Here is a 27,037-nt window from a genome sequence, read left to right on the forward strand (position 1 = left end):
TTTCCTCTGACCACTCCATTCTGTGTTTAGTGAATGAGCCCCAGAGATTGAGTTAATTAACCTTTGATATTGTTACATTTGTTACCTGTAATCATATTGAGGAGAAGTGAAGTATATTTTATATTGCTGAAATGAAGGTTGTAAGTTGAGTGTTTTATCCTTTGCTGTTATTTCTTTTATCCCTTAATAAAAAAAATTTAATCCTAAAAGGACACATACAGACACTTACTTGAGAACCGTTCAGCAGCTTCTGGCCTCTTGGCAGAGTGCCTCTGTGACTCTCCATCCTTGCTGCTTCAGTACACATTCTAAGTTTAATCAAAACAAAAATCAGAGACTGCACAGAAATTTGTGAGTTAGCACAGTTCCACCTGATGCGTAAGGCTGTTGTATTTCAGTGTCATTACTGAACCAGTTTGTGGGGTTGTCTATAATTTTTTTAATTCTATTGGGTTATATTAGTACACACCAGCATATCCGCTTAATATTCAGTGGTATATATTTGATAGTGTTATTGGTTTGATCTTTCACTCACATTTGTGATTTACAGGCTTGGTTAATTTAACATAGCAGCACTCTGTTTCATAGGTTTTTGATTTTTTAAAAAGATTATTCAAACCAGAATGTATTTCATACCTGTTAATAGCTTACAGCATCAGATGAATCTGAAACTGACTAAAATCCAGCCCACCACAGAAATTCAGTTGGAGTCTTTTTTCAGTAAATAGTACCAAGAGTAGTCAGGTTTGCCTAGTGAGTACACCTCTCTAAATTACATTGATACATATCAATAGATAGGTTGGTGTTAAGTGAGACTTTGAAATATACTTTAGTTTTGGATGTTTCTGGGATGCTTGGCATAAAGGGACTAATTGTGCATGTTTAGTTCCCAAACCATCACCATATAACTCTATAACTGTCATGAATGACTTTTTTGTGAGTGTTAGGTGCCTCAGCCTGTGACTAGGACCATACACTGTATCGGTTTTATCTATTGAAAAAGGGTCTGTGTATAGTATTATCCTTAAAAGGAAGGTATGAATGCCAATATCACTGCCTCCTTCTGGACGTTGGTCCTATGACAATATGTAGTGTGAGTGTTCATTTTCCTGTATTGAGTTTTTTAGAGTCCTCATAAAGTGGGGCCTCATTTTTCATTGATCTGAATTTGGAAGAATGCTTTGGGATAAAACTATTGTTAGTATTAGTACTGGTGTGAGTCAGGAGTATAATTTGTAATGTATCGCATTATGTAGCTTTGTACTCAAGTAATACTGTAAAACATGCCACTAGAGAAAATGACACAATGTGCATTTGATGTGGTTCTCATAGGCCGCACCCCGAATTCTCTGCGTATCTTAGTACAGACTTTTGTCAAGCATATGGATAGTTTGGACCTATGTGTTAATTTAAAAAAATCATTTTTAATGTCCTGTGGCCCTGGGAAACGTCAGCTAAGCTCTATTGTTGTGGGTAGCCAGAAATTGACAAGCACCCGCACATTCCCATATCTTGGGTTGGTCTTTGCTGCGAACGGCTCCTGGACTGAGCATCTTACTCACTCCAGGAGCAAGTTCTTAAAGGCCACCAACTCAATTCTTAGCCTTCCCCGTCTAAAGACCACTGGCGCTATTTGAGCTATTGAAAAAAAAATTAAATTACAATGTATCCCAGTAGCCACATACAGGGCGGAGATTTGGGGTATTGCGAACAGTTCCTGTATTCAGCAGGAAGAAAACCGGTTTTGCAGGAAACTGTTGGGCATCCCAATTTCCACCTCACAATATATTTGTCATAGAGAACTTAATCTTAACTATATATCAGAATTTATATGTGCCCGACCAGCTCTTTTTTGGTTATCAGTTTGGAAGAATCAGGCTGCCTCTCTAACTAGAGAGATTATTACTGACTGTGTTAAGTGTGAGAAAGGGATGGATATCCCTTGGTTGACTGGAATGCACCTAAGCTTGCGCAGTGTTAACAAAGAATGCCTCTTTTAAAAATCCTAGCACAGTTGATACCGCGCACAAAAAAGAGGTTAGAGATGCCCTATATTCACTATATAATACAGAAAGGATTGGTGTGGAACCTAAGAAATCTTCTGTTCTTAGTTATATGTCCATAGAGCAGTACCACCATCCCCATCCTATATATCACACCTTACCTATGAGTCATTGGGAAAGGAGCCTATTATTCCGTTTACGAGCAGGAACTGTCAAATATGCACTGTGTTTTCCTCTTGGTTACCACCCCAATCTTGATCATGAACCATGTCCATGTGACGGGGTGAGTGGCCAATCAATTTTACATTTTCTATTTTTCTGTAAATATTACATGAAATATATTAAGTGGCTTTTATACCCATTTTTAAAAAAGAAGAGGCCTATTTGCCTGGATACTGCCTATTCGTGCATACTTACTCTGACTGATGAAGAGTTGGTTTTCCGCATAAGTACATTTCTGAGAATTTCCACTCGAGCATGTAAGACTATGTCTAATCCTTAAGTTCTAATTATGTCTGAACATTTCTGTACAATTGTTGGATCAATTGACATTTTATACAATAGTACTCTATTCACTACTAATGAACTTCTTTTTAATTTATTTAATTTGTTATAATGTTACGTCTGATTTTATTGTAATTCGTTCATTACCGTGTATTTCTTCACTCTCCGCCTGTTATTCAACTTGTTATGTTGCTGTGCTTTTATGGGTACCAAGTTACCCGAATAAAGTGTATAAACTGAACTGACACAATGTTCAAAAGATGCTTTGCACAAGGACACTTTCAGCTGTGTTGTGTGCACCATGATAGACTGTAGGTTCTGTACGTAAATTCTCTATCTAATGCACCTGATTATCTCTTGTAGCGTCTTAACTGGAGTACAGCATAACAAGGAAAAGAAGCAAGCTCTAATCCACAAAGAAGTTGTCCGTTACTGCCACCAGTCTGACTCATTTTTGAAATGAAGGTTTTCTGTGGCAGGGCAAATCCCACCACAGGAGCAGTGGAATGGGTGGAAGAAGATGAGAACTATGATTATCACCAAGAGATCGCAAGGTAAAGAATTGTGGATATGGAGAATAACAAGTAACAGAACATTATTACTTTGTTTCTTCTCTTTAGGTGGTAACTTTTAATTCTGTCACTAACAAACTTGCTCATATGGCAGTTACTCTATGCCTAAAGAGGCTCACAGCATTATATATTATGCAAGCATACCCTGGCAGGATATGGGGAATGGAGACAATGTCATTTTGACAAGGGCTGAAGTAGTGAGGATTCAGCTCACACGTAAGGATATTAATGTGTGGGATGAGGGAGGTGAAGTGAGGAGGGCAGTAACAAGGGTACTATCTTTCAGTTAAGTAGTCTGGGAAAGCTTTCTGCAATGCTATAAGTGTCACCTGCCATTTAGCCACAAGGGAAAGGCATGGTGGGGGTTTCAACATTTGTGACTGCCAATGGGTATTTAAGGTAGTGGCAGCAGTCAAGAAATCGTACCCAGACACCGATAAATGTATCCAATTGGTTATGGAGTTTGTAAACTTCACCCTCACAAGTAGCAACCCACGTAAGCTCAGCAAGTCAAAAGGGTATTGTGGGTACAAACTGCAGTCTCCATTTGCATAAGATAAACAAATTGGGTACTCCCAGGTATATTGCCAAACATATTTGTCTGTGATTTGTTACACCTGTCATCTCGCTCATGTCATAGAGGGGGCCTCCCCATGTTCTGGCAAGTGCCAGAGGACGTGAAGCAGGTTGCATTGTTGTTATATTATAGCTCTAGGAGTTAGAGTGAGGTCAAAAGGGTGCCCTGCACAATTTACAAGGTGGACCAGTAGCACTTTTGGAACACATTGAAGTAAAAAAAATCAGCTTTACTTCCCTAAGATCTCTATTGTGGGTTACCGATGGGGACAAACAGTCGTCCTTTCAGTACGCCCTATTCAGAGCCATCTGCCAGACCATCTGGTATTTGACACTGCCTGTTTAGAGAGGAGGTGGTCGATAACAACATTGCGTAAGCCTGATGCTACGTCTCTGTCTTTCTTAATGTAGCTAAGATAGATGATTTTGGTAGCGTCACATTTCAGCCTCCAAACCTGCCATCTAGGCAGTGAGTCAATTGAAGGATATGCCAATGAAATGTCTCTGGTAGTGAGAATTCCATTCATAAGGCATCAAAGGCTTTGAGTGCACTAGTTACAATCAGCTGCTCTAGGTAGGCAATTTCTTTCTGCTCCCAGCATGGCCAGTGCACAGCGGAGGCTCTAATATATATGCCAGAATTGCACTAAAGAGGCACTGAGGTGTGTGCTGGACAGTGGGGCCTCTCCCCTTCTCCATATGAACAGATCACTGTGAGCGCAAGGCACAGAGGAAAGGTACAGGAGTGTGTCACAAGACATAGGATTGTGAGCCCAAAAAAGTATGGGAATCAGTGATCTTTCAGTTGTCTTGAACCCAGGCTGTTCCCAGAATCTATCAGTCAGCTGCAACCAGGAGCAATTATATGGGATCATTTGAGCACATACTCTTGAGGAGGGTTAGACATCCGATTCTTCCTTGGTGTAAAAGATAACTCAGTATTCGGGATGCAGGGCCTGAGGAAGAGCCATCAGTGGTCTGGGCTTCCTTCAAAAGTGACCCAGATTTGTCCTTACCTTTAATAATGCATCAACGATGTGGTGCAAGCTTCCTTGTCCATGTGTGTCTGTCCTTGCTGCTCATTGTCTCCTGCACCCTTGGAGGGCTTTTTGTGATTTTTGGGTGAGCGGAGGGCTCAGTCGCTGTCATTTTGGGTGTAGAAAGATGTGGTTTCCTTTTAAGTTGTGTCCATTGAGTCCAGTAATTTTTCAAGGCCCCTTGGTCCTGTGTACTCAGATGTCTTCCCTTTTAATGGTGATAACCATTGTGGCATGTTCTAAGAGACAGCTTTTAATGTGTTACTTCGGAGTTGTAGGCAGAGAGCAAGGAGGCGTTTCCTGACATTGGGGTGCTTCCTGGTAAGACCGCCAGAATCCACTTATCACCTTGATGAAGCATTGCCACCCCATTTCACCTATTTATAGGGCGCTCTGCTGTGGGTGTCTAAGACAGGAGTGTCTTTTTTATTTTCTTTCAGATTTATATTTTCCAGTGGTTAAACATTGTAACAACTTGTTTTCCCTACAATGAGCTATTACACACATGTTGTTAAATATCATGTTTGGTCTTTCATAGTAGTTATCTGTTTTGCAAATTGTTTTTTTTGCATTCTCCTGGTTATTTAACAACTACAGTATCTTATTATAAATCCCTCTTCATGGTCTTGTGATTCTCCTTTTCCATTTCCCGTGTTTATCCAAGCCTTTCCTCAAGCACCCTCTACCTGTTATGTACTGGGTATTAAAATGCTGTCCCTGTCCATATCCCCTTGAGTGTTTGGGTTAGCTTGGCGAACTAGAGGAACTGTCCAGGTCAATCCACAAATGACTCATGGGCCTTCTCTAAAGTTCTAAACCTGCCCCCCGCTTATAGATCTCACTTCCTTTGGCACCCTCCCACCCGGCTGTTAATGACATTGTGTTACGTATTTGTCAAAATGGCTACAACCACACTAACTGCAGCGATCTTCTGAATGGTGGCTGCTTCAAGTCTCTTTTGACCATGGTCTCTCATGCTGTTACAAGCTTCTGCACAATATATGGGGCATTGACCAGTTGGTTCCTGCCGTCATTAGACAGATTGGCAGTGTCCCCTCTTCTCTAGGCTCTTGAGTAGCTTTTTCCTTAAGTCTCTCATTCTTCACATCACTTTGCTGTGTGTTGGAGCTGTGAAGCTATATAATAGAGCGCAAGGTCTGGCAAGCCCAGCCCTCCCCAATCTCTTTACAGTTTGAAGATGTCCAGCTGGACTTTTTTTCCTTTTCCGAGCCCACACCAGCAAGATCAGAAGACTGACTATTTCTGTAAATGTTGATCAAGGAATTGGGCTCATTAGTGTTTTGTAGCATCTAGAGGCAATGTGGGAGGAGCACCATTTTGGCCGCAGCTACTCTTCCCATAATGCAGAGTGGGGGGAATTCCTGGAGTGCATTTATGCTTTTATCCTATGCATTACCCTTCCCATGAAATGTTCATGTTGCAGTTCTGCCTTGTGAGACATTCAAATCCCCAGGTGTTGGAATCCCGGGAGCTCCCATTTTATTCCTGTCCTGGGCAGCTTTTCTTTTCTTCCAAGTCAGTCAGCGGACAGAGGATTGTTTTATTCTTATTAATACCCAGTCCAGAGGCTTTCGTAAAACTGTCTAGTTCCTACAGGAGAAGGGTGACCAAGTCCTTATGGCAGGTTAAGTACACTAAAATTTCATCTTCAGACATTGACACTATATGTAGTATGTATATGTAGTTCTGATTCCTCAGGGCTGCATTATTACTCTCAGCCAGACCACCAGCAATTCAAGTGCTGGGGCAAACAATAATGATAAGGGGCATCCCTACCTGGTGCCCCTCTCTATGCTCCATCTAGCTGAAATCATGCCACCAGATGTGGCCCTTGCCATGGATTCCTGATACAGCAGTTGAATATCCCAAATAGTTTGGACCAAAGCTGATTCTAATGAGGACCATGATCATATATTTTCAGATTAGTTTGTCATGCACCTTTTCAATATCAAGTGCCACCAGAGCACATTCCGTTTGTGCATTCTCTTTGGTGGGTTATAAATGACTCCGGCGCCTTAGGTTCATTACTGGGCTACAGTCTTGAATAAATCTGTGCTGGTCATTGTGTACTAGGTTCCCAACGATCCTCAGTCTATTTGCGAGTATTTCAAAGAGCACTCTTGTATTCACGTTTAGCACAATAATGGTGTATACGAGCTTGACTCTGCCAAGTCCTTGTCGTGTTTGGGTTCCATGACCGTAACAGTTTCCCTGATTGTTTCTGGTAATGTCTCTCTTTCCTTAGCTTCCGCATAAACTTCCAGGAGTCTGTGTGGGACTACATTCCAAAGACTTGATACAACTCAGAGGGAAGGACATCTGCTCCTGGGGTTTCTTTAGGAGGTAGTCCACATATAGCTGCCACAATCTCCTCTCTTGTAATATCTAGCTCGAGCTTTTCTGTCTTTCTGGGTGTGCCTAAGAAGATCAACCCTCTCCAGGAATGCTTCCATCCATGACATACAGTACTATACTTGTTTGCTGGACAGGTGAGCCAGATACTTGGAGTGAGTGTAATTAATACTGAGTCGTATCACTGCCACCAATTTCTGTGGCTTGTTTAGGGTACGTGTTAAAGGGCGTACTCCCTCTTTTTAATAGCCTGGCCAAAAGTCTCCCAGATATATATCTCCCTCCCAGTGTCATATTTTTGGAATTCTGTCAGGCGTACCTGTCTAATGCATTGAGGTCTTCTCTATATCTCACCTAGCTTTCAATATTTCTCTCACTTTTGCTGGCCTTATGGCTTCCTGATCCTGTAGTTGGGCCAGCCTTCCTTCTTTTGGGGCAAAGTACTTTGTAATTGTCATTTTGTATATGTGTATTTTACTCATGCATTCCTCGCTTATTTCTTTCCAGGCCTCCCATTCTATTGCTCTGGTATCTGTTAACCACCCAGTTTCCAGGTAGACTTCCAATGACGCCTATATCTCTGGATGAAAAGCTGCTTCTCTCAGAGCTTCTGGGTTTAACCACCAGACCATAGCCTACTCCTGCTGCCTCCCCCGTCATACTCTTATCATAAGTGGAGAGTAGCCAGAGAGAAATCTGTTCAGGTACTGTGCACTCCGTACCCTGATGCTAAAACCTCTCGATTTTAAGATGCGGTCCAATCAGCAATATGTACTACGAATCACCAAGTGGCACAAGCATTGCCTGTGTGTCATAGTTCTCCAGATATCCATGCACCCCACTCTTTCCATTTATTCCTAAAATGCGCTTCTTCTTTTTAGCTTCGTATGGTGCATAGGAGGATGTTTATTCATATCCCTCTAAAACACAATTAAAGTTCCCTGCTCAGATCAAGGCAAGATCAATGAAGGGGAGTATCAGGTCCACTAGAGTCCAGTATTAGGTTTTGTCATCTGCATTTGGTGCATATGAGTTCAGGAGGCAAATTTCAACCCCAAACAGAAGTCTGTACACTAGCATATATTGTTCTACATCAGCCTGTGAATGCCTGTGCTTGAAGGGCACACCAGTGCCAGCCATTTTGCTAACCTCTGCTGTAAGAGGAATATGTAGAGAATAACATCTGATCCCTCCATTTCCTCATCATTTTATTAGCTTCCTCATCTGACAGATGCATCCCCTGAAAAAGCTTAATTCCGATATTGTGTTGCCTAAGGTAGGTGTGTGCCCTACATCTTTTTGCTAATCCATTCAGTCTTTTAGCATTCCATGTGTCTTATTTCTATCCAACTAGTCACAGTGCTCATCATCTCTGTGCCAGGTAGTGAGTTCATTGCAGTCAGGCGACTTCCCAGTGTAACAGCTTTTACTTATATAGGTCCCAGACCACCCCTCCTCCAGGGCATCGATTCATAGTGCTTGCCAGTTTAGGCTTTGACATATAGTTCAGTCTTAAGCCCACGTATGTAAGCCAACCAACCCTTCTCCTTCCCTGACGGGTCAGCCGCTCTGATCACCAGAGTCAGAGTCTTGAGTACCCTTTGCTATGGCTAAACCCCGCCCCCTCAAGCCACAGACTCTACTGTTAATATCCTCTTCTCTCTTATTAATGATCATAGGACTCCCTCCTGGTCCGGGTCCCTTTTTCACAGTTTAGTTGTCCCTTTGCGCCCCCTTCCCTATTGTGTGGTTTCATTTCGCTAATCCATGCTTTTACCCCACTTTTTTTCCCCTCTCCATCTCTTCTATACATCACATCGCATGTTATACTGATCACATGATGATTAAGCACCATAGGTGTCCAGGTAACATTTGTGTCCATACTTTGGATTGATGTTCCCAGCTGCCTTTGTTCAGTTGCCTTTGTCTTCCGTTATACTATCCTTTCTTCCCCCAAAGTGTCCATTTGGGTAGAGTCTATCACTCCTTTACCATCCTGGCTGTCAGTGTCCAGCCTTCCATCTAGAAGGAACACAGTTCACTCCTCATTGCCTGGTGATCTGCTGTACCCACGTTTTCCCTTAAGGGGCCCTTCTCTTTGGTGCTCATACCTGTAAGAGCTTCCTGCTCTGTCATATGTTGAAATTGCCCCTGTTCTGCTGTCCATCTAAAGCCACTCCCAGACCTATTATGGAGAGAAAAAATAGTGTTTTTTGCCGTCATGGATGACCCATCAGCTTGGCCGGGAATAGTAACTTGTACTTCAGGTTTATAGCTTTGAGTTTGTGCTTCACATCCACTAAGGCTTTGTGCAGTTTGTGGACCTCTTGTGTGTAGTCGGGGAATATTCTTATTGTTTGAGCTTTATTTTGTGGGTCTCATTCTCAGGATTACATCCTAATAAAATAATTGAGGATTTTGGCGATGATTGGCCTTGTGGCTACAACAGGTGGTGAAGGTTGGGGCCAATGCCTTATGTGTTCTTTTTATTACAAACAATGGTGAAAGACCTGTGGGTTGTAGAGAATTCTTAACTCTTTGCTCCAGAAAGTTCTCCAGGTTGTCACTCTTTGTCCTTTCTGGAAACCCCACAAATCGGAGATTAATCCTCCTTGGCTTTCTCTCTATGTCTTCGTGTACCCTCCCAAAAGGTTGGCCTGATCTGAGACCGATCACACAGTAGCTTTTAGGCTAGCCACATCCGCTGTGAGGTGTTGCTCAAATTTCTCTGTTTCAAGGGACCTTTCGCTGACTTTGTTGAGAACAATTCGCGCAAGGTTCACTTTCACCACTGTGGTGTTATCTTGTTTTTCAATGCAAACATCAATTGCTCTGTTGCCAAGATTTTGCGCCCCCATTGGTTCCAGTAGTGTTGAGGTTTCACAGCTGTTCTTCAAGCCTTCTTTTGATTTGTCGGTTCTGGTGCCTTCTACTATTCTGGTCTAAGTGGTTTGATGGGATGGTCTGGCTGGTCTGTCTCCCCCCCATACTGTTGGGTGTTTACTGGCCTGATCCAGGGAGGATCTCGTGCCCTGCTTCAGGGTCTGCGCATGCCCGATCCCTGTAGTCAAGGATCCTATTGCCCCTGCATTGCCGCCTCTTAGTCTGTCAAACCCCCTTGCCCTGGTCCCCACATCATCACTGGCTCTTTTTTCCCCATCTGGCTTCGAGTACTGGCTTGGCCCACTCCTGACTGCCTGCATGTATTCAGTGTTATTTATAAATCTTGGGGCGATCATTGGTGTGTGTGCAATTTGGCCATAATTTTACTGTTGTTAAAATATAGAGGGAAGGCACAGGGTTCTCAAACTCTCTTTACCTTTAGACGCTGGCCCTGCTCATCCCAAATCTCTCTTCTGAATTCCAGGTTTAGTGCTTGCTACCTCATTTCTTTAGAACCCCACCAGTCTCACTAACTGCTAATGGTTCTCCTCCTCTGGCGCATTCCACTCTGTGGTTATGATGGTCCGCCTGCAGAAGCTGTGCGCTAGTCCCCTCTCGGAGGATGTGCGTGCTGAATCAGCTCCTACTACGTCTTCCCTGTCCTCTGCTCTACCTCAGGCCGACTCCCGCTTCTTATAGGAATGTATCCCCTGTCTAATCTCTGGGTTGGTCTAAGTGGCTAGCTTACTGTGGTCCCGTCCAGGAATGCAGCTGCCATCTAGAATCGCTGGTGAAAGCGGCAAGACCTAGGGAATGCTTAATTTTTAACAAAAAGTTGCCCTAAGTTTCCTGTGAAATTGAAACCCTGACCTAGGAAAGGCGTTCCACTGTTTTAAGCACCCCTGAAGGGTTGTATGACAGCACAACACGGGGAAATACTGAGCATGCCTTTATAACGCATTGTGTATTTATATAAAAACAATGTACTTGTGGGGGGAGACCCTCTGCGCCCGCCAACTTACCTTAAATGCATGGTAAAGCATGTGTTGTAAATGCATGTAAGTGGTAAAAAAATGTGTGGTAAAGATACAACGTAGTAAAAACCTAATTGTAAAGACTGTTTCCCTCCTGGAGCTTTTGCTCGTAAGCACTGCAGTGAGGGACCACTGTTGGGCTGTCCTCGCTCACTTCCCGCTGGGGTCTGCTGTCAGGTGGGATTTTCTAATGTACCCTTCTCACCATCAGGGAATCAGTCATTTTTATCCATCAGCATACAGGATGCTTATGAATTAGTTAGGGGGGCTGCTGGATGAGGGCCTCAAACCAGTGTTCAGTCGTGCTGTCAGGCCACATCTCTACCCCCCCCCCCCCCCCCCCCTGGAGCTGTATATTAGTGAGAAATGAGCTAGAGATTGCAGTGTTCCCGTCACAGACAGCAAATTGAAGAGAACACTGGTATACTCCCAAATATCTTCAAGTAATGTCTAGTACTTTTTAAATACTTACACAGGATGTACCCCATGCCCACTGTTCTTAAAAAAAAAAGTATTCCTAATATCCCTGCAGAATGTCTAAGATGCTGAATCATGTACTGGAAGTGCAGGGTTTAGAGCATTCCTTCTGGGTAGGAGTTATTAAGGTATTTTGGGGCACAGTGGATTCATTGTTTCATTAGATGTCAGTTTCTGTGATCGAAGAATAGACATATGCAATATCTTTTGACCCGCAACTGGGTCTGACACAGGCTATGAAACACATAGTGGTTCAGTGGAAAAGCCCGAAGAGCTCAAGGATCGATCTCTGGCTTAGTGAAATGACTGAATGGCTGGTGGTGGAAGAGATGTGAATGTCAATGTTTCACACAGATCTGAAAGTAGAAACTGGCCCTGAAAAGTGGGAAGAGCTGTATTGATCCATTTGTCTCACACCCATACATAATTCCCCTGACTAGCAGGTTGCTTAATTGTTCAACATAGCTTTATTTGTTTTTTACTTCATTCTGGCACACAAGCTAAATTGCAACATACCAGCCCCTGTTAACTATAGCATTACCTTAGTATCTCATGTTTTACTATTTACTGCATCTAATCTCAATGTGTTATATAATTTATTTGAGTGGAAGAGAATGCAAAAAAAGTAAAAAGGTCTGTAGAGTCCAGGTTTGGATAAGCAGTGGAGGAGTTTTGTGGTTACAAAGGGTTAAAAAAAGGGGAGGATGACTGTGAGAAAGTGGCTCTGTATATACTGTTCCCTAATAGGTACAGGGTGTACAGAGTCCACAGTCCCCCAGAGGCTGATAGAGGTCAAAGTTAGGTATGACCTTACTCTCAAAAGTGGTAGCTTGGTCGAGCAGTAAGGCAGTACCAGAGGACAGTGTAAAGCATTTATTGTACACACTCAGTCAGCAAATGGTTTCACACACTCAATAACTGAACTCTAGGCCAATGATTTGTATATATAAAATATATGCTTGTTTTATTTTTAGAACCACAAAGGGGGTAAAAATATACTTTCTCAGAAGGAGAGGTTGAATATAAATACTTTTGTTTTAAGCAATAAATTTGTGTAAACAGTCACAGTTGGTTGCAATAAACAATCCTATTTCCTAAACATAACAATGCATTGAGCTCAATGGTAAATTCAGGTTATTTGTCATAAATTACTTTTCAGATTACTTTTGGAATTCCAGGTCTGGCTCCTAGAACCAGCCTGGGGTCAGTATGCAGAATCAAGTGATGAAAGTCGACTTAATAACTGTAATGATTTTTAAATAATATTTAGCTATTTCAAAAGTTAGCACTTAGAAAATATTTCACAGAAAACATTCAATGGATCTCTATGGCAAGAAATTCAAATTGCAGGTAGAGTACTTTATCGTTACTTTAGTAATCCAGGACTGGGTGCCTAGACCCAGGACTCGGGTCCTTATCAAAAGCAGGTAAGTAATTTTGTTTGCAGAAATGGTACGATTTTAAAAGAATATTTCAAATTTGCAAAAGTAGACACTTAGAAGAAATTTCACAGAAAAGCAGACAATGGTTTCCTATGGGAGAAAAATGAGTTAGAGGTAAGTATAGTTGTGAACACTTTTCAGAGTCAGGGCTGGGCACCAAGATCCAGCACTGGGAGCTCACCTAGGAGCAGGTGAGTAAATTCGTTTTTGTCACTTGGCTGATTTTTGGTGAATTTTTGCAGTTTTGAAAAGTTCACACTTAGAAGATTTTTGAAGAAAAAGCCAGTCAATGTTACCCTATGAGGAAAATGAAGTTAGCGGTTTAAGGGTAAGTACTCGACTGGTAGTGTTGAAATTCCGGGCATGGACTCAGGGGTCCCCCAGTGTCAGGTAGGTACAGTTGGTTCACCCTCAGCGGTTTCAGGACGGCCGGGTGCAGAGAGAGTTGGGCCCAATGTTGTCCTATGAGGGATAGGGGGGCCTTGGTTGGTGGCTGCTGTCTGGCAAGCCACGCGGCTGTGGGAGCTGGGCTCCTGGTCACTTACTCAGGGCAAGTGGGGAAGTAGGTTAGTGTAGAGAGGGCACTGCCAGGGCCACTCGGGCGGCTGGGTGCAGGGTGCTTTTGAGCCTTAGGGCGCTCAATGGAAATCAATGGGAATGTTCCGGTTTGGAAAGAGGCTGCAGGCTCGGGGACGAGGATGTTTCAGGTGCCACCACCACTTCGAGAGGTAAGTTGGGTAGTTGTAGGTTAGGTGGGTATCCCGGGATTGGGCACAGGGGGTCGCAGGGCGCCGGGTGCAGGGGTGCCTTTTGACGTCGGGAATCTTACCCTCTGGTTGATCGCGGCTGGGGTGGCACTTGGTTCTGAGGCTGCAGGCTTCTTCCGGGATGTCGAGGGGGGTCCTTGGGTGCCGGACTCTGGGTCACAGTCGCCGTGGGGTCGTCCTCTGGGTCTTTGTCCACTCCGGCACTGGCCAGGCTTGGCTGGTGCAGAGTGTGTTGGGTCCGCGGTCCCGGGCTGGTGCCAGGGATAGCAAATAGGTTTCTTGAGTAGAGCCTCTACTCGTGGGAGTCCCAGGGGCTTAGAGCTAAAAGGTAGCCAGGTCCTCCGGGGTTGGTGAGGTTGCTGGCCACGAGGGATGCCGCGCTGGTGCAGGTTCGAGAGTCGACAGGCCGGTAGGGCTGGGGCCAAGGCAGTTGGTGTCTTCTTCTCTTTTTAGCAGCTGCAGGGCAGGTCTTTGTTCTTCTTGCTCTTCTTGTCGTTTTCTATCTGGAATCTAAGGAAGGAAGGTTCAGGGTGCCCCTAAATACTAGATTTAGGGGCGTTACAGGTAGGTGAAGGCCAGGGACCAATGGGTCCTTGTCCTGGGGTGGGTACACCCCCTATCCTGCCTCTCTCCTGTGGGAGGGGGGCAGTAGCCTAATCCTGATAGGGTAGGGCCTCCCATCTTCAAGATGGCGATAGCCCGGAGATGTGCTTCACCTCGCCTCCCCCACCTGAGGGGTGGGGTGGGCAGGCTGGCACATCCCCTGCCCTTGTATGGGGTTTCCGGCCAAGCTTCCCGCCAGAGTGGGGGGTTGCAGTGGCCTGGGGAAACTCCAAATGGCGGCATGCCTTTGAAGCTTCCCTTTGCTCATCCTGGGGGAGGAGATTTCTCACCTCTCCCAGGATGTGCATTGTTGCAGGCCCGGGAGAGCAGGGGCTCTCCCACCCAGGGGTCCAGCAACGTGTCTGCTGTGTGGCAGCCTGGGCAGCCTCAGAGCAGACGTGGATTGTAAGTTAGCTGTAAGGGGGCATCTTCTAAGATGCCCTCTGGGGTGCTTAGTACATTAAATCCTACACTGGCATCAGTGTGGGTTCAATGTGCTGAGAAGTTTGATACCAAACTTCCCAGGCTTCAGTGTTGCCAATATGGTGCTGTGGAGCTCGTGTTTGACAAGCTCTCAGCACCATGTATTCTTAAATGACAGCACTGCACTTACAGTGCCCAGGAATGGACCCGGGTACTGTAGGGGCACAGGGCTCCTGCTCCTGTGCCCACACCATAGGCGTAATGCACCCAGCTAGAGGGGTGGCTGACATATGCCTTGGCAGTGTAGGTGATGGGCATGGTACACAGTGATGTGTGCCATGTCGACTCTTTGTTTTGTCCTGCACCCAGACACTCAGCCTGCAAGGGCAGTGTGTGTGTGTAAGGGTACAGGGCCTCTGAGGGTGGCACAATGAGTGCTGCAGCCCTTAGAGGCCTTCCCTGGTCACAAGGCCCTGGGTACCTAGGGTACCATTTACTAGGGGCTGACATGTGGCTAGGGTTTGCCAATTGGGAGTTTGTGTGGTTTAAGGAAGGAACATAGGCCCTGGGCACCTGATTGGCAGGAACCCAGGGTACACTCAATCGAAGTACATTCAGCAATTTAGCAAAAAGTGGGGGCATACCATGCAAGAAAGATGGCACTTTCTCACACAACCCCCCCCCCCCAAACGAAAGGTGATGAGACTAACCTTGTCCTATGGAGTCTTCATTGTCTAAGTGGAAGAACCTGGAAAGTCCATCTGCATTGGCATGGGCAGTCCCTGGTCTGTGTTCCACTTCAAAGTCCATTCCCTGTAGGGAGATGGACCACCTCAGTAGTTTTGGATTTTCCCCTTTCATCTGCATTAGCCATCTGAGAGGTCTGTGGTCAGTTTGAACTAGGAAGTGAGTGCCAAACAAGTATGGCCTCAGCTTCTTCAGGGACCAAACCACAGCAAAGGCCTCCCTCTCAATGGCACTCCAACGCTGCTCTCTAGGGAGTAGTCTTCTGCTTATAAAAGCAACAGGTTGGTCTTGGCCTTCATCATTGGTCTGGGATAGGACCGCTCCTATCCCTAGCTCAGAGGCATCAGTCTGCACTATGAACTGCTTGGCATAATCTGGAGCTTTTAGAATTGGTGCTGAGCACATTGCTTCTATTAGGGTGTCAAAAGCCTTTTGACAACTAACTGTCCAGTTAACTTTCTTGGGCATTTTCTTGGAGGTGAGTTCTGTGAGGGGGGTCACAATGGACCCATACCCCTTCACAAACCTCCTGTAGTACCCAGTCAAGCCAAGGAATGCCCTGACTTGGGTCTGGGTTGTTGGAGCTATCCAGTCCATGATGGCCTGGATTTTGGGTTGTAAGGGCTGTACCTGGCCTCCACCTACAAGGTGGCCCAAGTACACCACAGTGCCCTGCCCTATCTGGCATTTGGGTGCCTTGATAGTGAGACCTGCACTTTGCAGAGCCTCTAAAACCTTCCCAAGGTGGATCAGGTGATCCTGCCAGGTGGAGCTAAAGACAGCAATATCATCAAGATAAGCTGCACTAAAGGACTCCTACCCAGCCAGGACATGGTTCACCAACCTCTGGAAGGTGGCAGGGGCATTCTTTAACCCAAAGGGCATCACAGTAAACTGATAATGCCCATCAGGGGTGGAGAATGCTGTCTTTTCTTTTGCTCCTGGGGCCATGCCAATCTGCCAGTACCCTGCAGTTAAGTCAAAGGTACTGAGAAATTTGGCAGCCCCCAATTTGTCTATCAGTTCATCTGCTCTTGGGATAGGGTGAGCATCTGTCTTGGTGACAGAGTTGAGCCCTCTATAGTCCACACAGAACCTCATCTCTCTCTTTTCACCCTGTTGATGAGGTTTGGGGACCAGAACCACTGGGCTAGCCCAGGGGCTCTCTGAAGGCTCAATGACCCCTAACTCCAGCATCTTGCTGACCTCAGCTTTGATGCTTTCCTTGACTTGATCTGACTGTCGATAGATTTTGTTCTTGACAGGTGCACTGTCACCAGTGTCCACATCATGGGTACACCAGCTTGTCAGACCAGGGGTCAGGGAAAAGAGGCTAGCATATTGTTGCGAAACTTGCTTGCAGTCAGTCTGCTGTTGGGCAGAGAGGGTGTCTGAGAAAATCACACCATCTACTGACCCATCTTTTGGGCTGTAGGATAGGAGGTCAGGGAGTGGCTCACTCTCTGCTTCCTGTTCTTCATCAGTCACCATCAACATGGTGATGTCAGCCCTATCATTGTAGAGTTTAAGGCGGTTCACATGGATGACCCTTTTGGGTGTCCTGCTAGTGCCCAGGTCAACTAGATAGGTGACCTCACTCTTTCTCTCTAGGATAGGGTAAGGGCCACTCCATTTGTCTTGGAGAGCCCTTGGTGCCACTGGCTCCAAAACCCACACCTGTTGCCCTGGTTGAAATTCAACCAGTGCAGCTTTTTGGTCATACCAGTGCTTCTGGAGCTCCTGGCTGGCCTCAAGGTTCTTGGATGCCTTTTCGATATACTCAGCCATTCTGGACCTTAGGCCAAGCACATAGTCCACTATGTCCTGTTTGGGTTCCTGAAGAGGCCTCTCCCAGCCCTCTTTTACAAGACATAGTGGTCCTCTTACAGGATGACCAAACAGAAGTTCAAAGGGTGAGAAACCTACTCCCTTCTGTGGCACTTCCCTGTAAGCGAAAAGCAAGCATGGTAACAGGACATCCCACCTCCTTTTGAGTTTCTCAGGGAGTCCCATGATCATACCTTTCTATGTCTTGTTGAACCTCTCAACAAGGCCATTGGTTTGTGGGTGGTAGGGTGTAGTAAACTTGTACTGCACTCCACACTCTTTCCACATGTGTGTTAGGTAAGCAGACATGAAGTTGGAACCTCTGTCTGAAACAACCTCCTTAGGAAAACCCACCCTGGTGAAGACACCCAGGAGGGCCTTGGCTACTGCAGGAGCTGTAGTAGTCCTAAGTGGGATTGCTTCAGGGTACCTAGTAGCATGATCCACTACTACTAGAATGAATTTGTTCCCTGAGGCTGTGGGAGGTTCAAGTGGACCCACAATGTCCACACCTACCCTTTCAAAGGGGACCCCCACCACTGGTAGTGGAATGAGGGGGGCCTTCGGGTGGCCACCTGTCTTGCCACTGGCCTGACAGGTAACACAGGAGCTGACAAACTCCTTCACCTTTTGGTGCATCTGGGGCCAGTAAAAGTGACTCACTAACCTTTCCCAAGTTTTGGATTGCCCCAGATGTCCAGCTAGGGGGATGTCATGAGCCAAAGTTAGGAGGAACTCCCTGTACTTCTGTGGCACTACCACCCTCCTGGTGGCTCCAGGAGTGGGGTCTCTTGCCTCAGCATACAGTAATCCCTCTTCCCAATAAGCTCTGTGGGTACCACTGACATCTCCCCTGGCTTCTGAAGCAGCTTGTTGTCTCAGGCTTTCAAGAGTGGGACAGTCTCGCTGGCCCTGGCACAGCTCTTCCCTAGAGGGTCCCCCTGGGCCCAAGAGTTCAACCTGGTAAGGGTCAAGCTCCATGGACTCAGTTCCCTCAGGGGTATCCACATCCTCTCCAGGGGGAGAGGGGTTCTGAGTGTTTGGCTGTACAGAAGCTGGTCCCCCAGTCTCCTTGCCCTTCCTCTTGGTTGGTTGGGCCATTATTCCAGGCTCCAAACCTACTTTTTCACCCTTCCTCTTGCTCTGTGCTCTGGTTTGCACACACACCAATTCAGGGATGCCCAGCATGGCTGCATGGGCCTTTAACTCAACTTCAGCCCAGGCTGAGGTTTCCAGATCATTTCCAAGCAGGCATGCAGCTGGCAACTTTGGAGAGACCACTACCTGTTTCAGGCCAGTAACCCCCCCCCAGCCTAATGTTACCATGGCCATGGGATGACTAGTGGTGACACTGTCAGCGTTGGTGACTGGGTAAGACTTCCCAATCAAGTATTGCTCAGGGGAAACCAGTGTGTCTTTCACCATAGTGACACTGGCACCTGTATCCCTCAGAGCTTCTACCCTAGTTCCATTTACCCAGGGGTACTGTAAGTATTTCTTTAAGTTGGGGGGCCACACAGCCACAGTGGCAAACTCCACTTCTCCCAAGGAGACTAAACTTGCTTCAGTGTGTTCCCAGATTTGCTCAGGGTACACCTCTGATCCCATTTGTATACTTGCTGCCCCAGGAGTGGCTGTACTGGGTGCCTTAGGGGCTTTGTTTTGGGGGCAAGATACAGTGAGGTGTCCCTGCTTCTTACAGGTATTACACCAGGCCTTTAAGGGATCAAAGTTCTTCCCCCTATATGGTTGGGGCACATAGGGAGTAGTTTGGGTTCCACCCACCTGAACAGGTTTTTGGGGCCCTTTGGAAGACTCAGACTTTTTATCTTGGGGATTCTCACCACCTTTCCCCTGGGGAGGTTTTGTGACCACCTTCTTTTGGTCACCCCCAGTGGTTGTCTTGGTCACCCTAGTCTTGACCCAGTGGTCTGCCTTCTTTCCCAATTCTTGGGGAGAAATTAGACCTAGGTCTACCAAATGCTGATGCAACTTTTCATTTGTGCAGTTACTCAAAATATGTTCCTTCATGAATAAATTGTACAATCCAGTAAAATCCTGCACACCATGTCCAGCTAACCAACCATCCAGTGTCTTCACTGAGAAATCTACAAAATCAATCCAGGACTGGGTCTGGGTTTTGTGAGCCCCCCTGAATCTAATTCTATACTCCTCAGTGGTGAATCCAAATCCCTCAATCAGAGCTTTCTTCATGAGGTCATAGGATCCTGCTTCTGGCCCAGAGAGAGTCAGAAGCCTGTCCCTGCAGTTACCAGAGAACAGTTCCCACAGGAGTGCCCCCCAGAGAGGTTTCTTTACTTTCCTGATATCACAAGCCCTCTCAAAGGCTGTGAACCATTTGGTGATATCATCACCTTCCTCAAATTTAGGGACAATCCCTTTGGGGATTTTAAGGTCAGAAGTTTCCTCCCTATCCTTGTTTTTATTATTGCTGCCACCATTGATGGGTGCTAAACCCATCTCTCTCCTTTCCTTTTCTAGAGCCAGGAGCCTGGACTCTAGATCTATTCTTTTGGCCAGCCTCACAAGGCTGTCCTCTTCACTGGGGGGTCCCCCAGTGTTGTCTCTGGGACCAGAGCCACCTGTGTGGTCTCTAGGTGCCCAGATGCTATGTCTTGAGTTGGAGGGTATGGGTGCCATCTCCTCCCTAGGGAATAGTATGGGGAGGTTGCTGTCCTCCTCCCCTGATTCCCTTTCCTCATCTGACTGGCCATCACCATGTTCAGATGGGTGGTCTTTAGCATACTCAGCCAGGAGCTCCTGGAGCCCTTGTTTGGTTGGATGCTGACCCATTTGTAAATTTTTGAGTTTACATAAGGACCTCAATTCCTTGAAAGACAAGTGTAAGTAAGGTGTGAGGTCGAGCTCCTCCACCAGGTCCATGTTGTTATTATCACTAATAGCTGGGTTTGTTTGAGACATTCTAACCTGACAGTTCTAACCCTCTACCCTGACTATAGTGACTTTTATTTTTCTAAAATTCTAATGGGACTTAAGCAAGGCCCTAGCAAGACTTTTAGTATTTTTGGAAAAACCAATCAGAATTCTAAAGGCAATTTTTAAGAGTTCTGTCGTGTGATCAGATGGTAACCAAGTAGTCCAACAAATGCAAGTTTGTATCCCACCGCTGCCACCAATGTGAGAAAGTGGCTCTGTATATACTGTTCCCTAATAGGTACAGGGTGTACAGAGTCCACAGTCCCCCAGAGGCTGATAGAGGTCAAAGTTAGGTATGACCTTACTCTCAAAAGTGGTAGCTTGGTCGAGCAGTAAGGCAGTACCAGAGGACAGTGTAAAGCATTTATTGTACACACTCAGTCAGCAAATGGTTTCACACACTCAATAACTGAACTCTAGGCCAATGATTTGTATATATAAAATATATGCTTGTTTTATTTTTAGAACCACAAAGGGGGTAAAAATATACTTTCTCAGAAGGAGAGGTTGAATATAAATACTTTTGTTTTAAGCAATAAATTTGTGTAAACAGTCACAGTTGGTTGCAATAAACAATCCTATTTCCTAAACATAACAATGCATTGAGCTCAATGGTAAATTCAGGTTATTTGTCATAAATTACTTTTCAGATTACTTTTGGAATTCCAGGTCTGGCTCCTAGAACCAGCCTGGGGTCAGTATGCAGAATCAAGTGATGAAAGTCGACTTAATAACTGTAATGATTTTTAAATAATATTTAGCTATTTCAAAAGTTAGCACTTAGAAAATATTTCACAGAAAACATTCAATGGATCTCTATGGCAAGAAATTCAAATTGCAGGTAGAGTACTTTATCGTTACTTTAGTAATCCAGGACTGGGTGCCTAGACCCAGGACTGGGGTCCTTATCAAAAGCAGGTAAGTAATTTCGTTTGCAGAAATGGTACGATTTTAAAAGAATATTTCAAATTTGCAAAAGTAGACACTTAGAAGAAATTTCACAGAAAAGCAGACAATGGTTTCCTATGGGAGAAAAATGAGTTAGAGGTAAGTATAGTTGTGAACACTTTTCAGAGTCAGGGCTGGGCACCAAGATCCAGCACTGGGAGCTCACCTAGGAGCAGGTGAGTAAATTCGTTTTTGTCACTTGGCTGATTTTTGGTGAATTTTTGCAGTTTTGAAAAGTTCACACTTAGAAGATTTTTGAAGAAAAAGCCAGTCAATGTTACCCTATGAGGAAAATGAAGTTAGCGGTTTAAGTGTAAGTACTCGACTGGTAGTGTTGAAATTCCGGGCATGGACTCAGGGGTCCCCCAGTGTCAGGTAGGTACAGTTGGTTCACCCTCAGCGGTTTCAGGACGGCCGGGTGCAGAGAGAGTTGGGCCCAATGTTATCCTATGAGGGATAGGGGGGCCTTGGTTGGTGGCTGCTGTCTGGCAAGCCACGCGGCTGTGGGAGCTGGGCTCCTGGTCACTTACTCAGGGCAAGTGGGGAAGTAGGTTAGTGTAGAGAGGGCACTGCCAGGGCCACTCGGGCGGCTGGGTGCAGGGTGCTTTTGAGCCTTAGGGCGCTCAATGGAAATCAATGGGAATGTTCCGGTTTGGAAAGAGGCTGCAGGCTCGGGGACGAGGATGTTTCAGGTGCCACCACCACTTCGAGAGGTAAGTTGGGTAGTTGTAGGTTAGGTGGGTACCCCGGGATTGGGCACAGGGGGTCGCAGGGCGCCGGGTGCAGGGGTGCCTTTTGACGTCGGGAATCTTACCCTCTGGTTGATCGCGGCTGGGGTGGCACTTGGTTCTGAGGCTGCAGGCTTCTTCCGGGATGTCGAGGGGGGTCCTTGGGTGCCGGACTCTGGGTCACAGTCGCCGTGGGGTCGTCCTCTGGGTCTTTGTCCACTCCGGCACTGGCCAGGCTTGGCTGGTGCAGAGTGTGTTGGGTCCGCGGTCCCGGGCTGGTGCCAGGGATAGCAAATAGGTTTCTTGAGTAGAGCCTCTACTCGTGGGAGTCCCAGGGGCTTAGAGCTAAAAGGTAGCCAGGTCCTCCGGGGTTGGTGAGGTTGCTGGCCACGAGGGATGCCGCGCTGGTGCAGGTTCGAGAGTCGACAGGCCGGTAGGGCTGGGGCCAAGGCAGTTGGTGTCTTCTTCTCTTTTTAGCAGCTGCAGGGCAGGTCTTTGTTCTTCTTGCTCTTCTTGTCGTTTTCTATCTGGAATCTAAGGAAGGAAGGTTCAGGGTGCCCCTAAATACTAGATTTAGGGGCGTTACAGGTAGGTGAAGGCCAGGGACCAATGGGTCCTTGTCCTGGGGTGGGTACACCCCCTATCCTGCCTCTCTCCTGTGGGAGGGGGGCAGTAGCCTAATCCTGATAGGGTAGGGCCTCCCATCTTCAAGATGGCGATAGCCCGGAGATGTGCTTCACCTCGCCTCCCCCACCTGAGGGGTGGGGTGGGCAGGCTGGCACATCCCCTGCCCTTGTATGGGGTTTCCGGCCAAGCTTCCCGCCAGAGTGGGGGGTTGCAGTGGCCTGGGGAAACTCCAAATGGCGGCATGCCTTTGAAGCTTCCCTTTGCTCATCCTGGGGGAGGAGATTTCTCACCTCTCCCAGGATGTGCATTGTTGCAGGCCCGGGAGAGCAGGGGCTCTCCCACCCAGGGGTCCAGCAACGTGTCTGCTGTGTGGCAGCCTGGGCAGCCTCAGAGCAGACGTGGATTGTAAGTTAGCTGTAAGGGGGCATCTTCTAAGATGCCCTCTGGGGTGCTTAGTACATTAAATCCTACACTGGCATCAGTGTGGGTTCAATGTGCTGAGAAGTTTGATACCAAACTTCCCAGGCTTCAGTGTTGCCAATATGGTGCTGTGGAGCTCGTGTTTGACAAGCTCTCAGCACCATGTATTCTTAAATGACAGCACTGCACTTACAGTGCCCAGGAATGGACCCGGGTACTGTAGGGGCACAGGGCTCCTGCTCCTGTGCCCACACCATAGGCGTAATGCACCCAGCTAGAGGGGTGGCTGACATATGCCTTGGCAGTGTAGGTGATGGGCATGGTACACAGTGATGTGTGCCATGTCGACTCTTTGTTTTGTCCTGCACCCAGACACTCAGCCTGCAAGGGCAGTGTGTGTGTGTAAGGGTACAGGGCCTCTGAGGGTGGCACAATGAGTGCTGCAGCCCTTAGAGGCCTTCCCTGGTCACAAGGCCCTGGGTACCTAGGGTACCATTTACTAGGGGCTGACATGTGGCTAGGGTTTGCCAATTGGGAGTTTGTGTGGTTTAAGGAAGGAACATAGGCCCTGGGCACCTGATTGGCAGGAACCCAGGGTACACTCAATCGAAGTACATTCAGCAATTTAGCAAAAAGTGGGGGCATACCATGCAAGAAAGATGGCACTTTCTCACACAACCCCCCCCCCCCCCAAACGAAAGGTGATGAGACTAACCTTGTCCTATGGAGTCTTCATTGTCTAAGTGGAAGAACCTGGAAAGTCCATCTGCATTGGCATGGGCAGTCCCTGGTCTGTGTTCCACTTCAAAGTCCATTCCCTGTAGGGAGATGGACCACCTCAGTAGTTTTGGATTTTCCCCTTTCATCTGCATTAGCCATCTGAGAGGTCTGTGGTCAGTTTGAACTAGGAAGTGAGTGCCAAACAAGTATGGCCTCAGCTTCTTCAGGGACCAAACCACAGCAAAGGCCTCCCTCTCAATGGCACTCCAACGCTGCTCTCTAGGGAGTAGTCTTCTGCTTATAAAAGCAACAGGTTGGTCTTGGCCTTCATCATTGGTCTGGGATAGGACCGCTCCTATCCCTAGCTCAGAGGCATCAGTCTGCACTATGAACTGCTTGGCATAATCTGGAGCTTTTAGAATTGGTGCTGAGCACATTGCTTCTATTAGGGTGTCAAAAGCCTTTTGACAACTAACTGTCCAGTTAACTTTCTTGGGCATTTTCTTGGAGGTGAGTTCTGTGAGGGGGGTCACAATGGACCCATACCCCTTCACAAACCTCCTGTAGTACCCAGTCAAGCCAAGGAATGCCCTGACTTGGGTCTGGGTTGTTGGAGCTATCCAGTCCATGATGGCCTGGATTTTGGGTTGTAAGGGCTGTACCTGGCCTCCACCTACAAGGTGGCCCAAGTACACCACAGTGCCCTGCCCTATCTGGCATTTGGGTGCCTTGATAGTGAGACCTGCACTTTGCAGAGCCTCTAAAACCTTCCCAAGGTGGATCAGGTGATCCTGCCAGGTGGAGCTAAAGACAGCAATATCATCAAGATAAGCTGCACTAAAGGACTCCTACCCAGCCAGGACATGGTTCACCAACCTCTGGAAGGTGGCAGGGGCATTCTTTAACCCAAAGGGCATCACAGTAAACTGATAATGCCCATCAGGGGTGGAGAATGCTGTCTTTTCTTTTGCTCCTGGGGCCATGCCAATCTGCCAGTACCCTGCAGTTAAGTCAAAGGTACTGAGAAATTTGGCAGCCCCCAATTTGTCTATCAGTTCATCTGCTCTTGGGATAGGGTGAGCATCTGTCTTGGTGACAGAGTTGAGCCCTCTATAGTCCACACAGAACCTCATCTCTCTCTTTTCACCCTGTTGATGAGGTTTGGGGACCAGAACCACTGGGCTAGCCCAGGGGCTCTCTGAAGGCTCAATGACCCCTAACTCCAGCATCTTGCTGACCTCAGCTTTGATGCTTTCCTTGACTTGATCTGACTGTCGATAGATTTTGTTCTTGACAGGTGCACTGTCACCAGTGTCCACATCATGGGTACACCAGCTTGTCAGACCAGGGGTCAGGGAAAAGAGGCTAGCATATTGTTGCGAAACTTGCTTGCAGTCAGTCTGCTGTTGGGCAGAGAGGGTGTCTGAGAAAATCACACCATCTACTGACCCATCTTTTGGGCTGTAGGATAGGAGGTCAGGGAGTGGCTCACTCTCTGCTTCCTGTTCTTCATCAGTCACCATCAACATGGTGATGTCAGCCCTATCATTGTAGAGTTTAAGGCGGTTCACATGGATGACCCTTTTGGGTGTCCTGCTAGTGCCCAGGTCAACTAGATAGGTGACCTCACTCTTTCTCTCTAGGATAGGGTAAGGGCCACTCCATTTGTCTTGGAGAGCCCTTGGTGCCACTGGCTCCAAAACCCACACCTGTTGCCCTGGTTGAAATTCAACCAGTGCAGCTTGTTGGTCATACCAGTGCTTCTGGAGCTCCTGGCTGGCCTCAAGGTTCTTGGATGCCTTTTCGATATACTCAGCCATTCTGGACCTTAGGCCAAGCACATAGTCCACTATGTCCTGTTTGGGTTCCTGAAGAGGCCTCTCCCAGCCCTCTTTTACAAGACATAGTGGTCCTCTTACAGGATGACCAAACAGAAGTTCAAAGGGTGAGAAACCTACTCCCTTCTGTGGCACTTCCCTGTAAGCGAAAAGCAAGCATGGTAACAGGACATCCCACCTCCTTTTGAGTTTCTCAGGGAGTCCCATGATCATACCTTTCTATGTCTTGTTGAACCTCTCAACAAGGCCATTGGTTTGTGGGTGGTAGGGTGTAGTAAACTTGTACTGCACTCCACACTCTTTCCACATGTGTGTTAGGTAAGCAGACATGAAGTTGGAACCTCTGTCTGAAACAACCTCCTTAGGAAAACCCACCCTGGTGAAGACACCCAGGAGGGCCTTGGCTACTGCAGGAGCTGTAGTAGTCCTAAGTGGGATTGCTTCAGGGTACCTAGTAGCATGATCCACTACTACTAGAATGAATTTGTTCCCTGAGGCTGTGGGAGGTTCAAGTGGACCCACAATGTCCACACCTACCCTTTCAAAGGGGACCCCCACCACTGGTAGTGGAATGAGGGGGGCCTTCGGGTGGCCACCTGTCTTGCCACTGGCCTGACAGGTAACACAGGAGCTGACAAACTCCTTCACCTTTTGGTGCATCTGGGGCCAGTAAAAGTGACTCACTAACCTTTCCCAAGTTTTGGATTGCCCCAGATGTCCAGCTAGGGGGATGTCATGAGCCAAAGTTAGGAGGAACTCCCTGTACTTCTGTGGCACTACCACCCTCCTGGTGGCTCCAGGAGTGGGGTCTCTTGCCTCAGCATACAGTAATCCCTCTTCCCAATAAGCTCTGTGGGTACCACTGACATCTCCCCTGGCTTCTGAAGCAGCTTGTTGTCTCAGGCTTTCAAGAGTGGGACAGTCTCGCTGGCCCTGGCACAGCTCTTCCCTAGAGGGTCCCCCTGGGCCCAAGAGTTCAACCTGGTAAGGGTCAAGCTCCATGGACTCAGTTCCCTCAGGGGTATCCACATCCTCTCCGGGGGGAGAGGGGTTCTGAGTGTTTGGCTGTACAGAAGCTGGTCCCCCAGTCTCCTTGCCCTTCCTCTTGGTTGGTTGGGCCATTATTCCAGGCTCCAAACCTACTTTTTCACCCTTCCTCTTGCTCTGTGCTCTGGTTTGCACACACACCAATTCAGGGATGCCCAGCATGGCTGCATGGGCCTTTAACTCAACTTCAGCCCAGGCTGAGGTTTCCAGATCATTTCCAAGCAGGCATGCAGCTGGCAACTTTGGAGAGACCACTACCTGTTTCAGGCCAGTAACCCCCCCCCAGCCTAATGTTACCATGGCCATGGGATGACTAGTGGTGACACTGTCAGCGTTGGTGACTGGGTAAGACTTCCCAATCAAGTATTGCTCAGGGGAAACCAGTGTGTCTTTCACCATAGTGACACTGGCACCTGTATCCCTCAGAGCTTCTACCCTAGTTCCATTTACCCAGGGGTACTGTAAGTATTTCTTTAAGTTGGG

At 47.0% G+C, this 27,037-nt stretch overlaps 1 protein-coding gene across 2 annotated transcripts in view; it reads left to right on the forward strand.

Annotated features, from left to right (window-relative positions):
- PRMT7 (protein arginine methyltransferase 7) overlaps window positions 1–27,037 on the forward strand; it is a 654,823-nt gene that overhangs the window by 12,362 nt on the left and 615,424 nt on the right. For both annotated transcript variants that reach the window (XM_085637728.1, XM_085637727.1), the window contains exon 2: window positions 2,871–3,061. In XM_085637728.1, the coding sequence (XP_085493854.1) occupies window positions 2,967–3,061 (95 nt within the window). In that variant the 5' untranslated portion in view covers window positions 2,871–2,966. The remainder of the gene's footprint in view (window positions 1–2,870; window positions 3,062–27,037) is intronic.

Source organism: Triturus cristatus, chromosome 12 (genome assembly GCF_964204655.1).
Source record: "Triturus cristatus chromosome 12, aTriCri1.1, whole genome shotgun sequence".
Lineage (NCBI taxonomy): Eukaryota > Metazoa > Chordata > Amphibia > Caudata > Salamandridae > Triturus > Triturus cristatus.